This window comes from Lepus europaeus, chromosome 6, assembly GCF_033115175.1.
Source record: "Lepus europaeus isolate LE1 chromosome 6, mLepTim1.pri, whole genome shotgun sequence".
Classification (NCBI taxonomy): Eukaryota; Metazoa; Chordata; class Mammalia; order Lagomorpha; family Leporidae; genus Lepus; species Lepus europaeus.
The window spans coordinates 54,927,143-54,944,675 of record NC_084832.1 but is presented as its reverse complement, the minus strand read 5'-3'; the positions used below and the strand labels follow the sequence as shown (position 1 = coordinate 54,944,675).

Below are 17,533 nucleotides of genomic sequence, written 5' to 3'. Positions count from 1 at the left end.
CCCCTTAAGCTACACAAAGGTAGATAAGAAATAACAGGCTCTCCAAATGGATTTCAGAAGGGAATGGGGCTGGTACTACAGCACAGGAGATTAAGCGGCTGCCTTCAATGCCTAGATCCCATTTGGGTACTGGTTCCGGTCCCAGCTGCTCCACTCCTGAACCAGCTCTCTGCTAATGCACCTGGGAAAGCAGCAGAAGACAGCCCAAGTGCTTGGGGCTTAGCCAGAAGAAGCTTATAGCTCCTGGCTTCTGCCTTGCCCAACCTCCACCACTGCAACCATTTGGGGAGCAAACCAGTGGATAGAAGATCTCTCTCTCTCTCTCTCTGCCTTCAAATTAAGCAATCCTTAAAATTTAATAAAAAATTTTTGAAAAAAAAGGAAGACATACAGGTCTAAAATGAGGTGAGAAGGGCCTGGCATTGTGGCACAGCAGGGTAAGTTGCCTCTTGCAATGCCAGCATCTTGTATCAGGGTACTGGCTTGAGTCCTGGCTGCTCCATTTACAATCTAGCTCCCTGCTACTGTGCCCGGGAAGGCAGCAAAAGATGGCCCAAGTGCTTGGGACCCTGCCACCCACATGGCTCAGGCCAGGTTGTTACAGCCATCTATGGAGTGATGGAGATCTCTTATCTCTTTCAAATAATAAATCTTTAATAATAAAGTAAAGTGAGGTGAGAAAAGAAATTATGTATGTCTGAGGTGACAGATATGCCAATTACTCTGATCATTACACTGTATACATGTATTGAAATGGCATATTTTATTCCATAAATATGCATAATATTCATTAATCAAAAATATATGTAAAAGAATAAATGAAAATGGAAGGAGTAAATCTATCCATGCACCATCAGAACAAAAAGGTCTCCAGTTAAAGCTAATAAAATGATATAAAAATAATGCAAATGCACTGTCACATACATTAAAATACAAATAACAAAGGCAAAGGGTCAAGTTCCTCTTATATCAACTGTATTTCAGTAAAACAAAACTCTTTAGAAAAGAGCTAATAAATCAGAGAAGAAATGATAGAGTAAAGGGAACTGGGGCCAGCACTGTGGTGTAATAGGTTAAGCCTTCACCTGTGGCACTAGCATCCCACATAGGCACCGGTTCAAGTCCCAGCTGCTCCACTTCCTATCCAGCTCTGTGCTAATGGCCTGGGAAAGCAATGGAAGATGGCCTAAATGCTTGGGCCCCCACACCCACACCAACAAGGGGGACTCGGAAGAAGCTCTTGGTTCCTAGTTTCTGATCGGCCCAACTCCACCGCTGCAGCCTTTGGGAAGTGAACCAGCAAACAGAAGACCCTTTTTTTTTTTTTTTTTTTTTTGACAGAGTGGACAGTGAGAGACAGACACAGAGAGAAAGGTCTTCCTTTACCGTTGGTTGACCCCCTAACGGCTGCTGTGGCTGGCATACTGCGGCCGGCACACTGCATCAATCTGAAGCCAGAAGCCGGGTGCTTATACTGGTCTCCTATGTGGGTGTAGGGCCCAAGCACTTGGGCCAAACTCCACTGCACTCCCGGACCACAGCAGAGAGCTGGACTGGAAGAGGAGCAACCGGGACAGAATCTGGTACCCCGACCCGGACTAGAACCCGGGGTGCCAGAGCAGCTAGGCGGAGGATTAGCCTATTGAGCCACGGTGCTGGCGCGGCACCAGCACCCCAGGTTCTAGTCCCGGTTAGGGCGCCGGATTCTGTCCCGGTTGCTCCTCTTCCAGTCCAGCTCTCTGCTATGGCCCCAGGAGTGCAGTGGAGGATGGCCCAAGTGCTTGGGTCCTGCACCCCATGGGAGACCAGGAGAAGCACCTGGCTCCTGCCTTTGGATCAGCGCGGTGTGCCGGCCGCAGCGGCCATTGGAGGGTGAACCAACGGCAAAGGAAGACCTTTCTCTCTGTCTCTCTCACTGTCCACTCTGCCTGTCATTAAAAAAAAAAAAAAAAAGAGCCACGGTGCCGGCCCAGAAGACCTTTTTGTAACTCTTTCGGTAACTCTGCCTCTTAAATAAATAAATAAATCTTAAAAAAAAAACAACAATGATCCAAAAATAATCAAATCGAAAAGCCCATGAGACACCATTTAATGGGCACATCAGGCTGACAGCAAACCGTGATCAATCTTAACATCAAAAAGCACAATCAAAATGCCACCTGCCATGACACAACAGGAAGCACAAGGCTCCTGGTTCATGGCTTCTGCCTGGTCCAGCCTACCACTGCAGCCATCTGGGCAGTGAACCAGCATATAGACGATCCCTCTGTGTCTCTCCCTCTATAACTCTCCCTCTCTAAATCTTAAAGTTCACGGAAAAATAAACTGATAGTGACACAAAAGTAGTAATTTTTAAATCCATGCAAGTTTTTCCTTAAATCTGAAGATTTATATGCAGATTTAAATTTTTTTTGCACCAAAACAGAATTGATTATATCCCACTTTCCATAAACTTCTTTAGAACCCTCACAAAGATACATGAAGAACCCAACCTAAAATTACCATCTGCATGACTACAAAAATTCTAGTATTTTCTAAATTAAATCATCCTTATTTACATAAAACCTTACAAACAGAAAAAACAAAACAGAATTATACAAGATTGAAAGGAATAAGAGTAGAAAAAAAGGTTCCAAATGAAACTGCATGGTCTCAGCAAGCCACTTAACCTCATCAAGGCTGTTTTTTCATGTCAAAATAGGTTTAACTCCCTCCTGCCCACAGGATGATGGAAAATTTAAATTAAATGAGATTGAAAGTGTTTTCATTTCATTCTCTAATTCAATATATATTTAATAAGTAGCTTTTATGTAGTACATACACAATAAACATAAAATAGTATTACTGCACATGACTAAAACTGATAGAAATAAGTAATCAAATTCCAATTTAATTTAAACTTACCATAAGGGCTAAAAAATTCACATTTTTTAAGAGAAGCTTCATAATTAGTAACAAGTTCCTGGATTATAGAAACCTGTTAAAGAAACATATTTTTTAAACTTCAAAATATTTTATTGAAGGTACTTCACACTTATTATCAATTACATTTGAGAAGCACTCTACAGCTTGTTTCAGAGCTATAAATTAACGAACTACCAGGATGTCTGCTTCTCCCCTCCCTTTGCATATGAACATTTCCTGGTATAGAGAAAGTGAGAAAAAACAGAAAATACACTATATTTACTAATAGCAAAAAAGAACCTCTTAAATTTCTCAATAAGCAGTCTGAAATTTTGAAAGACAAATTTCTACTAGTTACTACAAAATCTATTTTTTGACAATAAACACATTAACAGTTAATTTATCCTTTACTTCAATACTGTAAAATAGTAAACTGTTCATTATATATTGATTTTCTAACATGTCATTACAAAAAAGTGAAATGAAAAATGACTGCTTACTTACTATTGCTAGCAACCTTAATGAAATGCAGAAAGCAGGATCTCCACTTAGAATTACAGATTTTCCTACCCAACCTCCTTATTATCTACCTGCTAAAGGAAGGTCTGAAAGACTGCTTAGTATTTAGTGAAAAGTGGAATGCTATCCATTTTTAATTTCAGAAAAAGAATTCTACTTCTTTTCCATTGCCAGCCTTCTTTACAAACTGGCAGGGTTCGATATGCCTTGAGTGAGGCCCCCAAAGGTCTGGATACTGGAAGCTTAGTGTGGCACTGTTGTAGAGGAATGCAGTTAGGGCGATGGGGATACCACCCTCTGAGGGGATAAATGTAGTTCTTAGTCACACGTTGTGATGCCAGCTGGGGGATCCACCTCCCAAAACTGTGAACTAAATAAACCTCTTATCTTTATAGAGCCTTAGATATTTTGTTATGGCAACAGATAATGGACTAATAACCAAAGTTCCTTATGGTTTCCCTAACACTGAAGAGCAGACCCGGTGTCACCAACTCCTAGCAGATTTTATACATACGCAAGAATTCAGTTTTATGTATATACAAGAAATTTCTTCACACATTTAATGCAAGATGATATTCTTCAACTAGCTTTATTTTGAATTCAATTTAATCCCCACCCCTCAAAATCACAGTGTCCATGAAACCACTGACATTCCCATTGATACCAGCCAACTCAAGAAAGATCAAATTAAGAAAAGTCTCAGGCCTACGTATCTGTTTGGCCAAATGCTGCCTCACAAGTGTAAATCTCTAGTTAAAATAAAAATTTTAAAGAAAACAGTTTATTCTGGTATACAAAATTTGAAATCCATGCAGTTTTTTCATAGTATTTTTTTGAAGACTCTTTTGAAGACCCCATTTTATGTAGAAAGAATACAAACTCAATGAAAATATGAACAGAGTTTACAGTGGTAGAAAATGGGTATTCTTTTCTCTTTTTTTTAATTTTAAAATAGTGGTTATGAAAGTGTGATCCTCAGAACTTTAATATCATTAATATTAGCATTATCTGATAATTTGTTAGAGATAGATTTTTGGACCACACCCCAGACCTGTTAATCAAACTCTGGTTCTGTACATCATGTTATTAACAAGCTCTCTGGTTAAAACAAACACAGTTTGAGAATCACTGAAAAAAAAGATGCAAAAGTATTTTTACTATACAACAACATCAAAGATTAACAGAATTTTAAATCCACCATGACCATCCCACCAATCTCGCAGTGTATGTTAACTAAAAAACTATTTCCAGGCTTAGAAATTCACAAGTTGTTCAATGCATAGAGGCAAATATTTGTTCATTAACTTATGTTGCCTTCTACTGGTAGTTGCAAAAACTGCAGCTAGTCCAGGTTTTAAATAGGGTTTGTGAAACTTTCCTGCATCTCCAAGGTAAGAAATATTTTTAAAGTAAATTGTATTAAATAAGATATAAGACATACACAGAAATTATACATAATCTTTAATTAAAGGTGTATAAGTATTGGTGAATAACAGACATCCAGTTTTAGAACTTTAAAATAAGATGTGATTATAAAGAAAAAAATCCTAATAATAGAAAGTTCACACAGAAATAAAAATCCTATGAAGAGCACTGGATTTTTTTATCCAGTAAACATACTGTTTGAATCTCAAAAAATCATGTTTCAGTCACTTCTAATACAGTGAACAATTTCCCAAATTTGCCTATGATATTTAAGGAGTTTCGCTCAGGTTTTACTCAAGTATACTAACCATTTATTTCTCAATTGAAGTATGTAATATGAAAAATTATTGGCTATTCTTTTTCTAAACAGAAAAATTCTCATGGTAGCTTTATTTGTAACAGCCCAAAACTATAAACCACCCAAAGTCCTATCAACAGGTAAAACAAATTATGGTATATACATACAATAAAAATGAATTACTGATACACACAGTAATACGAAACAGTCTTAAAATAATTACACATAGGGGAAGCCAGACATCACCACCAAAAAGAAAGAAAAAGCATACATAATGCAAATAATATATAAACCGAAGGTTAATCAATGGTTTCCCAAAATCTAGAGATGGAGAGGGACTAGAGCCTTACAAAGGAGCAAAAGGAAACTTTGGAATGATGGGTAAGTTTATTATCTTGATTGCAATCATAATTTCATGAACATATACATGTCAAAACCCATTGAACTGTGCACTTTAAATAAACTGTACACTTTAAATTGTCCCTCAAATATATCCCAATAAAACTGCAGAAAAATAAAACAGAATCAAAGAGTCTGTGGCAAATAAAAAATTCCTCAACACACAGCCCAGAAGAACTGAGAGGAGCAAACAGATATTGGTATACCAATGTTCATACCATCAACATTCACAAAAAAGTAAAATGGCCCACACACAAATACATACATAAAACATACAAATACATGCATCTCCAGCCATACTTCACGCAACATGAATACATTAAAAAAATGCATGGGTGGGGCCGGTGCTGTGGTGTAACAGGTAAAGCTATCGCATGCATTTTCAGCATCCCATATGGGCACCAGTCCTGGCTGAACCACTTTTTTTTTTTTAAAAAAGATTTTTATTTATTTGAGAGGTAGAGTTACAGACAGTGAGAGGGAGAGACAGAGAGAAAGGTCTTCTATCCGCTGGATCAATCCCCAAATGGCCACAATGGCCGGAGTTGTACCCATCCAGGAAGCCAGGAGCTTCTTCCAGGTCTCCTGCAGGGGCCCAAGGACTCAGGCTATCTTCCACCACTTTCCGAGGCCATAGCAGAGAGATGGATGGGAAGAGGACCAGCTGAGACTAGAAATGGCACCCATATGGGATGCTGACGCCACAGGCAAAGAATTAACCTACTGCACCACAGCGATGGCCCCCTGGCTGCTTGATCCAGCTCCCTGCTAATGCGCCAGGAAAAGCAGCGGAAGATGGCTCAAATACTTGGGCCCCTGCACTCATGTGGGAGACTGGAAAGAAACTCCTGGCTCCTAATTTCAGATTGGCCCACTTCCAGCCATTGTGGCTATTTGGGGAGTGAACCAGTGGATGGAAGACTTCTATGACTCTCCCTCTCTCTGTAACTCTACCTTTCAAAGAAATAAATCTTTAAAAAAAGATATGTCCTGCATGACAATAAAAATGGAGAAATAGTAAGCTGACTCAGGAAGTATTCAGAACGTTCATCTCCAAAAAGGTTCTATAGGGGCTGGCACTGTGGCACAACAGGTAAAGCTGCCATCTGCAGCACCTGCATCCCATAAAGGTACCGGTTTAAGTCCTGGCTGCTCCACTTCCAATCCAGCTCCCTGGTAATGTGCCTGGGAAAGCAATGGAAGATGGCCCAAGTCTTTAGGCCCCTGCACCCACGTGGGAGACCCAGAAGAAGCTCCAGGCTCCTGGCTTCGGATTGGCCCAACTCCAGCCATTTTGGCCATTCGGAGAGTGAATCAGTGGAAGGGAGACCTCTTTCTCTCTCTCTCTGGCTCTCTGTGACTCTGCCTTGCAAATAAATCTAGCATACATACATACATATGTATATATATATGTGTGTGTGTGTATGTATATATATATTCTAGATATGTAGCCAGTGCTCCATTTGGACAAAACATCCATAGGCCTGTTCATGACTAAGAATGTGTGCATCTTCCTTAGAGGAAATGGTGTTTTTTTAATTGTGATAAAATACATATAACAAAAATCTCCACTTTATTAAAGTGTACAATTAGTTATAAGTACCTTCACACTGTTGTACAGCTAACACCACAATCCATGAAGAACTCTTCAGCTTGCAGAAGTGAAATTCTGTATCCCTTAAATGATAACTCTCTATTTTCCCTTTGTCTCAGCTACTGACAACTACCATTGTACTTGCTATTTCTGAATTTAACCATTCTGCGTCTTATATGGGTGGGCTCCTGCCAGATTAGACCTTAGCACTGACTTCAGGATTCATCTCCATTATGGCATGTGTTTCTTCCATTTCTGGGAGCTGAATTCTACTTCACTGTACTCATCTGTATACAGTCATATACAACAATGGCATTTTCATCAATGATGACTGCATGTGTGATGGTATGTACCATCTGGTAAGAGTGTGTGAAAGACTATACCCTCTAGGTTTCTAAATGGAGTGCTGAAATTGCCTGCCTGTGCTTTAAGATTTACTTATTTATTTGGGGGAGGGGGAGGGAGGGGAGGAGTGGGGGGGGGGGGGGAGAATTTCCCAGGCCATATGCAGGGAGCTGGATTGGAAGAGGAGCAACAAGGACATATGCCCATGTGTGCCCATATGCAATGCTGGTGCTGCAAGTAGAGGCTTAGCCTATTATGCCACACCACCAAGCCCATCAGCCATTCTTTAAGAGTACTTTGTAGGCTGTCAATTTGGGTTTGCCTGATGCTTCCTCATGGCTGGCTTCAGTTTTATCAGTAATACTACAAAAGGCATATTGTGTGCTTCTTAGTGTATCATGTCAGGAGGCTCCACACACAGGTTTGTGCCATTATTTATTTTTCAATGGGAGAGGTAAAGTATTATTTTCTTTTTCTTTCTCAGATTGACTTATTTCACAGTCAGAATTACAGAGAGATTTGCCATCCACTGGTTCACTCCCCAAATGGCTGGGCCAGGCCAAAGCCAGGACCCAGGAGCTTCATCTGGGTCTCTCTCATGGGTGCAGGGGCTCAAGAACTTGAGCCATCTTCTGCTGCTTTCCCAGGCACATTAGCAGGGAGTTAGATCATAAAGGTCTCCCAAATGAATGTTCATTCACCAGGATTCTCTTTTGATACTGCCCAGGACAACTTTGCAAACTAGACTTTAACTTTCAAGGTTTTATAAAATATATACTAGCATAAACCCATGATTTTCACACACAAAAAAAGGTAATCCAATTTAGTAGAAAATATTCAGTAAACTGAATGATATTATAATTTGGCAAAAAAATATGAAGGAGATTACTAGCTGAATACTGGAAGACATATTACATTGTGATACCTCCCTAGCTAGGAAAAGCATTCATTTTTATTTTCCTCTTTCAAACAGTAGAAGATGGCCCAAATCCTTGGGCCTCTGTACCCATGTGGGAGACCCAGAAGAAACTCCTGGCTTTAGATCAGCACAGCTCTGGGCCACTGCGGCCAACTGGAAGTGAACCAGTGGAATGGAAGAACTCTTTCTCTGCCTCTCCGTCTCTCTCTGTGTAACTCTTTCAAATAAACAAATAAATCTTAAAAAAAAAAAAAAAAAAAAAAGGAAATATGAAATGAAGCATTTAGGGTATCGCTGTGGCATAGTGGGTAAAGCTGCCATCTCCAGTGCTGGCATCCCATATGGCTGTCAATTCGAGTACCAGCTGCTCCACTTCCAATCCAGCTCCCTGCTAATGTGCCTGGGAACGTAGCGTAATGGCCCAAGCACTTGTGCCCCTGCACCCACATGAGACACCTGGTAGAAGCTCCTGGATTCTGGCTTATATCAGCCCAGCTCTAGCCATTGCAGCCATTTGGGGAGTGAACCAGCAGATGGAAGATCTCCTCCCCCCACCCATAACTGCCTTTGAAATAATGAAATAAATCTTTAAAAAAAAAAAAAAAGCACTTTACTTAAGGATTATTTTGCTTGACCACAACTGTGAGAGTATTACAGAGTGAGTATTCCTGAGAAAATATCTAAGTTTTTGCAAAATTCACAATTTTTTGAGCACTGACGACATGGGCCAAGCAGGCAGCTAATGCAGGATAGCAGAGCTGGAGGTACTTGCAAGCCCCCCTCCACCACGTGTAACTCTACTCTACTTGTCAATCAAAATGTTCCCTTTCCCAGGATGCCCCTGTTTCATCAGGAACTTGATGGGGGGTGAGGAGGAGACACCATGTAAATATAGATATTAGGCTCCATGTGAAATTTTATGCAGGTGTCATAAACCCCCAGGTAGCTTAATGCCTGTAGAGTACCCCCTCCAACATCAATAAAGAGGCCAACAACTGGAGGGAACATTCTCTTGCACAGGGAGATCCAACTGGAAGAAGTGCTTGGGTGCTCTTTCTCTTTCCCGTTTCCCACCCCATTCTTGGCTCACTGCCCACTAGGATTGATTTGTCTGTGGGGCAACCCATGTGCGCGCGCGTGTGTGTGTGTGTGTGCGTGCATGTGCATGCTTTCACTTTCTTGCCTTTTGAATAAGAATTACTTATGCCAGCACTAGGATTTCTTGTCTCTGTGCATCGCAAGAGCCTGGAATAAAAATTGAACCCACTCCCCCATAACAACGTGACACCACAAGTAGAAAATTTCACACCTGTACTCATGTAATGAGTTGTAGTCATAACACAAGTGCTCTAAAAGTATTGTATAAAATTATCTTCAAGCTATGTGTATAATAGTGTATATGAAATATAAATGAATTCTGCCTAAATTAGGCATATTCCAAAATCTGTTAAAAAAAATCTGAAACCAAGAACACTCCTGGTATCAAGAATCTGGGATAAGGGACACTGCACCTGCATAACATTAATAGAATTCTAATATTTTTATACTGTTCTTCAGCTTTAGCTTTTTCTAATTTACCTTTACAACTAAAGTTAGACAGCAGACAGGTATTAAATCACTTTTATAGCTGGTCTGAATTAACTAAAGATAAAAGAGTCACTAGATCATCAAAATGTAGCTGCTTTACAGTGATGTCAATGAACCAACTCAGTTCATCTTCATCGATGAAGAGGAAGTGTTTAATGAAATACAACATCCTTTCATAACAATGGGTGCCAGTTTAACTCCTAGCTGCTCCACTCCAAGCCAGCTCTCTGCTGTGGCCTGGGAAAGCAGAAGACAATCCAAGTCCTTGGGCACCTGCACCCGCATGGGAAACTCAGAAGCTCCTGGCACCTGGCTTCGGATCGGCACAGCTCTGGCCGTTGTGGCCAATTGAGGAGTAAATCAGTAGATGGAAGAACACTCTCTCTCTCTCTCCTTCTCTCTCTGTGTAACTTTCAAATAAATAATTAAATAAATCTATTAAAAAAAAAAAAAAAAGGAAGAAGAATAAGACGGCCCAAGTGCATGGGCCCCTGCACCCACTTGGGAGACCTGGAGGAAGCTCTTGGCTCCTGGCTTCAGCCTGGCCCACCACTGGCCGTTGCAGCCATTTGGGGAGTGAGCCAGCAGTCAGAAGAACTCTGTCTCTCCTCCTTTTTCTCTTTGTAATTCTACCTCTCAAGTAAATAAATGAATCTTTTAAAAAAAAAAAAAAAGTGAAATTGACACTTTGGGATAAGGTGATTTTGAACAGCCCTTGTCTGTTGAGGAACAGTGGTCAATGTATCATATGCACCTGAATCAACTCATGAAACCTTGATGTGAGACTAACTGAAGGAGAATCTTCACTCAACAATCTTGACTCACAAATGAATGGCTAGAGAAGAAACCTAGGAAGTACTTTCCATTATTTGTGAAAATGGGAGTCCAAAAAAAAGGGGAGTACATCTCTTCTTAGAGTCAAACATTTTAGTTTCTTTTAATGCATTTAAAATATAAATAAATGTATAGACCATAACACTGACAGTTGAACTAAGATTAAATCAAAACTGATTTTTGCTAATTAACTTTCTGAGCAAATTCAGAAATTTATCCTTAGAGAAAACCTATTTTCTCACCCACTGAATCAGCAAAATAAAAAAGTCAAGTGAATACAACACTAAGCACACATTTAAAAGACACTAGAATTGAAAAAATTAAAAGCAGAAGAACATAAAGATTAGAGTGGAAATGAAGGAAACAGAGGGAAAAAAACACCAGTAAACCCAAAACTCAGTCCTTTGAAAACTTCAACAAAGTTGGGCAATGTTCAGCTAGACTGATCGAGAAATAAAGCAAACTTAAAATAGTAAAATTTTAAAAAATGGACATTACTACTGACTTCACAGAAATAAAATGATTATAAAGCAAAACACAATTATATACAAATATTGGGAAACTTAGATGAAATTTAGAAAGCAAGAGGAAATAGAAAATCTGAATAGACCAGTAAGTAAAAAGTTTGAAGCAGCAATCAAAAAACCCACAAAGAAAAATCCATGCTCATATGGCTTCACTAATGAATCCTACCAAACATTTCAAGAAGTAATACCGGGGCCAGAGCTGTGGCACAGTGGGTTAACGCCCTGGCCTGAAGCGCAGGCAAGCCAGTTCAAGACCCAGCTGCTCCATTTCCCATCCAGCTCTCTGCTATGGCCTGGGAAAACAGTAGAAGATGACCCAAGTGCTTGGGCCCCAGCACCCATGTGGGAGACCTTGAAGAAGCTCCTGGTTCCTGGCTTCAGATCAGCGCAGCTCCGGCCGTTGTGGCCAATTAGGGAGTGAACCAGTGAATGGAAGACCTCTCTCTCTCTCTGCCTCTCCTCTCTCTGTGTAACTCTTTCAAATAAATAAATAAATCTTTTAAAAATAAGAAAGAAAGAAATAATACCAGTTTTCACCAATCTTTTGAAAATGAAGAGAGGGTAGAGTTAGACTGCCTTTCCCAACCCATAATGAGGCCTATGTCACTCTGACACCAAAACCAGATAAGGTCATCACAGAGAAGTCCAAGTTTCTGATGAACATAAACACAAAAATCCTCAACAAAATATTAAGAAACTCAATGCAGCAATATATAAAATTATCTATCATGGGGGCCGACACTGTGGCATAGTCGGCTAAGCTTCTACCTGCGGCGCCGGCATTCCACATGGGTGCCAGTTCATGTGCCGGCTGCTCTTCTTCCTATCCAGCTCTCTGCTGTGGCCTGGGAAAGCAGCTGAAGATGGCCCAAGTGCTTGGGCCCCTGCAGCCGTGTGGGAAATCCATTAGAAGCTCCTGGTTTCAGATTGGCCCAGCTCCAGCCATTGTGGCCATTTGAGGAGTGAACCAGTGGAATGGAGACCTTTCTCTCTGCCTCTCAAATAAACAAATAAACTAACAACAACAACAAAAATTATCTACCATGACAAGGGAGGCTTTATCTCAGCAATGGAAGATTAGCTTAACACCTGAAAATTAATTTAAAATACACCTATCAACAGAATTTTTAAAAATTATCTCAGTGGACAAAGAAAAAGCATTTGACAAAATCCAATACCAAGGGCAGCACTATGGCGTGGTAGGTTAAAGCCCCAGGCTGCAGCACCAGCTTCCCATGTGGCTTCCAGTTCGAGTCCTGGCTGTTCCACTTCCAATCCAGCTCTGCGGCCTGGGAAAGCAGCAGGGATTGCCAAAGTGCTTGGGCCCCCGCACCTGCACCTGCACGGGAGACCCAGATGAAGTTCCTGGATCCTGGCTTTGGCCTGGCCCAGCCCCGGTGGTTGCAGCCATTTGGGGAGTGAACCAATGGAAGGAAGACCTCTCTCTCTCTGGCTTTCAAATAAATAAAAAAAAACTTAAAAAAAAAAATCCAATTCCCTTTCATGATAAAAATGCACAAGAAACTAGAAACTGAAGGAAACTTCCTCAACATTATAAAAAGACACCTACAAGAACCCACAGCTAAAGACTACATCCTCCCTTAAGAGCAGGATCAAGAAAAAGATATGCATTCTTGGCCAGCATAGTAGGTTAAGCCTCTGCCTGCAGCACTGGTATTCCATATGGGCACCCGTTTGTGTCCTGGGCACTTCTCTTCCAATCTTTATAAAATGTGGTATATCTGTTAGGTAGGAAGTTAGAAATTTGCCTATGTGTAGGAGAGAAGGAAAACAAAGCGTGGTGGAAAGGAACATAGCAGCCTCTAGCAGCCTCACAAGCACAGTTTGGAAGCAGTGCAGCATTTTATACTACGAAGTCCTACCTATACCAGAGTAACTTTATAGGTGGTCCCAGGCTTCCCCTCAAGAAAGGCAGCCCAGGAGAATCCACTCTGCCCAACGACAAATGGGCTACCTGTCTGATAACATGAGGCAATAAAACATTCACAGCTCTCCTACAAGGAAGACACCCAGCAGAATCCTCTCTGCCCAGCTAAGTTTGGTAACACTGGGTAATAAAACCTTGGAAGGAATTTTACTTATTTCACACCCAGCAAATCCACTGTCCAGGACAAGAAGGTGGGATGAAGAAAAACATCAGGAAGTACTGGACCCCACTCCCTCATAAGCCACAGCCTGAATAAAAACCTCCCTCTCAGCCTGGTCCTCCAGGTGCATCGCTCTCGGCTCTCGGTTCCCAGTCCTTTGCTGAGTTGCCTGCCTGGCCTGCAAGTGTATTCTCTCCACTCAACTATGTTGCTTTGCTTACCCGAGTCTGAAGGGCGAGGCACTCTCAGATTCTGTCTGGAGAGGTGCCCATCTGTTCTGATGGATACCCTGCCCCATTGAACTTTGCTACCTTGCTTACCACTACTGTGTCTCAGATCTGAATTTTTCTTTCGATGAAGACAAGAACCTCTGTTTCAGCCATCTCCACAAACATATCCATATGATGAAATACTATTTAGCCATAAAAAGGTGTGAAGTATTGATTCATGCTAAAATATGGATGAAAATAATATAGTTAAGTATTAACTTAGATCAAAAATAAAAAAGGCCATACTCTTCTATTTATATGAACTATCTAGATTGGAAAAGCCATAGACAGAAAGTAGGCTAGTAGTTGCCAAGAGCTGGGGAAGGAAAGGGCGGGGAAATTACATGAGTTTCTGTGGAGACCATTTTCTAATTAAAATTAAAATACTGCAGTGATACTTTCACAACTGTGAATAAAAAGAATTGAATCAAACATTTTAAATAGATAAATTACAAGGTATAAGGTATGTGAATTATAGTTCAATAAAGCTGTTACCAAGACAAACAAAAACAGAAAGAAGTTCCTGGCATTTTGTTATTTTGTTGTTAGGGCTGACGTTTAACATCCTGCAGTGAACAGAACAGCCACCCCTAACAATTATCCAGCCAAACATGTCAAGAGTGGAATTTGTTGTGGGAAGCTATCCTGTGTATTCGGGAGTGTTCAGCAGCATCCCTGGCCTCTACACTGGATGCCAGAATAAATCCCCCATCCCCCCCCCCCCCCCCCCAGTAATAACAATCAAAAACTTCTCCAGGCATTGCCACATGTCCCCTGGGGCACAGAATCCACCTGGCCAATTCTCTCACTGAGAAGTCCTTCTCTAGAAGAAGAGGACTTTCTAAGCTGGTTCTAAAACAAAGTTACACTACCACAACAGAAACAAAGACTGACATACCTGGTTCCACTAAATGTTCAACTTCTCAGTGTTAAAACAAAAACAAAAGCCTCCATAGAAAAGTAAAAATAGGATAGGAAAATATTCGCTGGTGAGGCGAACCTTTCCATCCACATAATGGCAATACAATTAGTTTATAACTTTGTGGAAACCAGTTTATTATTATTTTATCATTATTTATCAAAAACCACAAAAATGTGATACCATTTTACCAATTCTACTACTCTAGGAATTTCAGAAGGAAATAATCCTAAGCCACGCTATAGGTACAAATATATTTATAATGTCTTTCTTACTTATTTTCTACTTATTTAAGAGCGAACACACGCAAGTGAGTGTGACAGTGAGTGCTCCCATCCACTAGTTTACTCCCCAAAGGCTGGGAATGGGGAAGGGACTGAAGCCAGGAACTGGGAATTCAACCCAGTTCCTATGTGAGTAGCAGCACTGAACTATTTAAGTCAGAACTGCTGATTCCCATAGTCCACATTAGCAGGAAGCTGGAATCAGGAGTTGGAAATGGGAATTGAACCCAGGCACTCCAATGTGGGATGCATGCATCCTAGCAACAACTTAATCTCGGTCCATGTGTTCAACCTGCAGTATATTTTTTTAAAGGCAGAGTGAGAGTGAGAGTGAGAGAGTGAGAGAGAGGTATTCATCTGCTGGTTCACTCCTCAGAAGGCTGCAATGGTGGAGCTGCACTGACCTGTAGCCAAGAGCCAAAAGCCAGGAGCCTCTTCCCAGTCTCCCATGCCGGTGCAAGGGCCCAAGCACTTGGGCCATCTTCTACTGCTTTCCCAGACCATAGCAGTGAGCTGGATCAGAAGTGGAGCAGCCGGGACTAGAACCGGCACCCATATGGGTTGCTGGAGCTGCAGACCAGGGCTTTAACCCGCTGTGCCCCACCACCAGCTTCCACTCTGTAGTATTTTTAACAGGGAAAACTTTTAAAAATGAAGTGAAATTCCACAATGGAAGTATGGTTCTGATAAAAGACTATACAGTCATTAAAATGAAAGATAATGGGGGCCGGAGCCATGGCTCACTTGGTTCATCCTCTGCCTGCAGCACCGGCATCCCATATGGGCGCCGGGTTCTAGTCCCCGCTGCTCTTCTTCCAGTCCAGCTCCCTGCTGTGGCCCGGGAAGGCAGTGGAGGATGGCCCAAGTGCTTGGGCCCCTGCACCCACATGGGAGACCAGGAAGAAGCACCCGGCTCTTGGCTTCAGATTAGCGTAGTCTGGCTGTAGTGGCCATTTGGGGGGTGAACCAACAGAAGGAAGACCTTTCTGTCTCTCTCACTGTCTGTCAAATAAAAAAATGAAATATAATGAAGGCTATTGCTATAATTTCAATATCTGTCCCCCTAAACTCAGATATTTGGTCTCCCAAAGTCTCATATTAATGGTACCAAGAGGATGGAAACTTAATCCAATTATAGTATTTAGACGTGGGATCTTTGGAAGATGACTGGTTTGGATTGCTAGGGTACAGCCCCCATGAACTGAATTCTGGTGGCTTTATAAAAGATCACACATACAGACATGTATTCCCTGGGTCTTGCCATATGATTCCTGTTCCACTTCAATTTGGGACTCTGCCAAATCAGTGGGGGTACCAAACCTGATCTTGGACCTGAACATACAAAACTGTGAGCTAAATGAACCTTTCCTCTTTATAAAGTTTGCTGCCTTCATTATTTCATTAAGTAATAAAAAGCTAATAGAACTGTATAACAATACAGCAAATGCTTAGGAAATTGCTAGGGGAAAAAGGAAAAACAAAACGTTATGGTCAAAATGACTAGTTTGGCCTAGCAGTTAAGATGCCCGTGTCCTATCTGATAGTGCCAAGGGTCAGTTTCCCACTCCAGCATTTGACTGCAGCTTCTTGAATAAGCAAAAAATGATGCTAAAGAAGCAGTGAGGGCTCATATAACCTGGTTCCTGCCACTCGTGTGGGAGCTGGGCAGTGTCAATTCATGGCTCCTACCCAGGTCCAGTCCCAACAGAAGTTAAGAAGGGAATCTGCAGATGGGATCTCCTCCCACAGACTCACACCCAATGTCTCAGCTGTTGTGGACACTTGGGAGATTTCTGTTTGTCTCTTTCTTTTAAACAAAAACAAACAAAGGCAATCTCCTAGTTTTACATAAAATATTAGCAAATGCTTAATACCTTTATAATGATAATTTGGAGAGATTTTTAAAAAATTAAGACTATGTTCTTTATATAAACTGATATAGGCTGTGAGAGTTCAGTGATAGCCTAAGAGAAACAAATCCTTTAATGACCCGAAGTCAGCAGATATTGCAAGATAGTCTTAAAACAGTAGTCTACTTCACATACATAAACGCCTTTATTATTTCCGACATTTTATCTCACCTTTCTCCTCTGTCATCCTCGTAAAAAAAAAAAAAAAAAAAAAAAAAAAAAACATAGGCCAGCGCCGTGGCTTAACAGGCTAATCCTCCACCTTGCGGCGCCGGCACACCGGGTTCTAGTCCCAGTTGGGGCACCGGATTCTCTCCCGGTTGCCCCTCTTCCAGGCCAGCTCTCTGCTATGGCCCGGGAAGGCAGTGGAGGATGGCCCAAGTGCTTGGGCCCTGCACCCGCATGGAAGACCAGGAGAAGCACCTGGCTCCTGGCTTCGGATCAGCGCGATGCGCCGGCCGCAGCGGCCATTGGAGGGTGAACCAGCGGCAAAAAGGAAGATCTTTCTTTCTCTTTGTCTCTCTCTCTCTCTCTCTCTCACTATCCACTCTGCCTGTCAAAAAAAAAAAAAAGAAAAAAAGAAAAAAACAGAAGAATTTCGGCAAATGCTAAGTAACCTAAAGAATTACTAATAGGCAATGTTACATTTTCCACATTAATCAATCACTATTTCTCATAAAATAGATATCACA

At 41.3% G+C, this 17,533-nt stretch overlaps 1 protein-coding gene across 4 annotated transcripts in view; it reads right to left on the bottom strand.

Moving 5' to 3' along the window:
• Positions 1-17,533, bottom strand: part of NAA16 (N-alpha-acetyltransferase 16, NatA auxiliary subunit) — a 93,373-nt gene that overhangs the window by 24,128 nt on the left and 51,712 nt on the right. For all 4 annotated transcript variants that reach the window (XM_062194114.1, XM_062194115.1, XM_062194116.1 and 1 more), the window contains one exon: positions 2,905-2,977. In XM_062194114.1, coding sequence (XP_062050098.1) covers positions 2,905-2,977 — 73 coding nt within the window. The remainder of the gene's footprint in view (positions 1-2,904; positions 2,978-17,533) is intronic.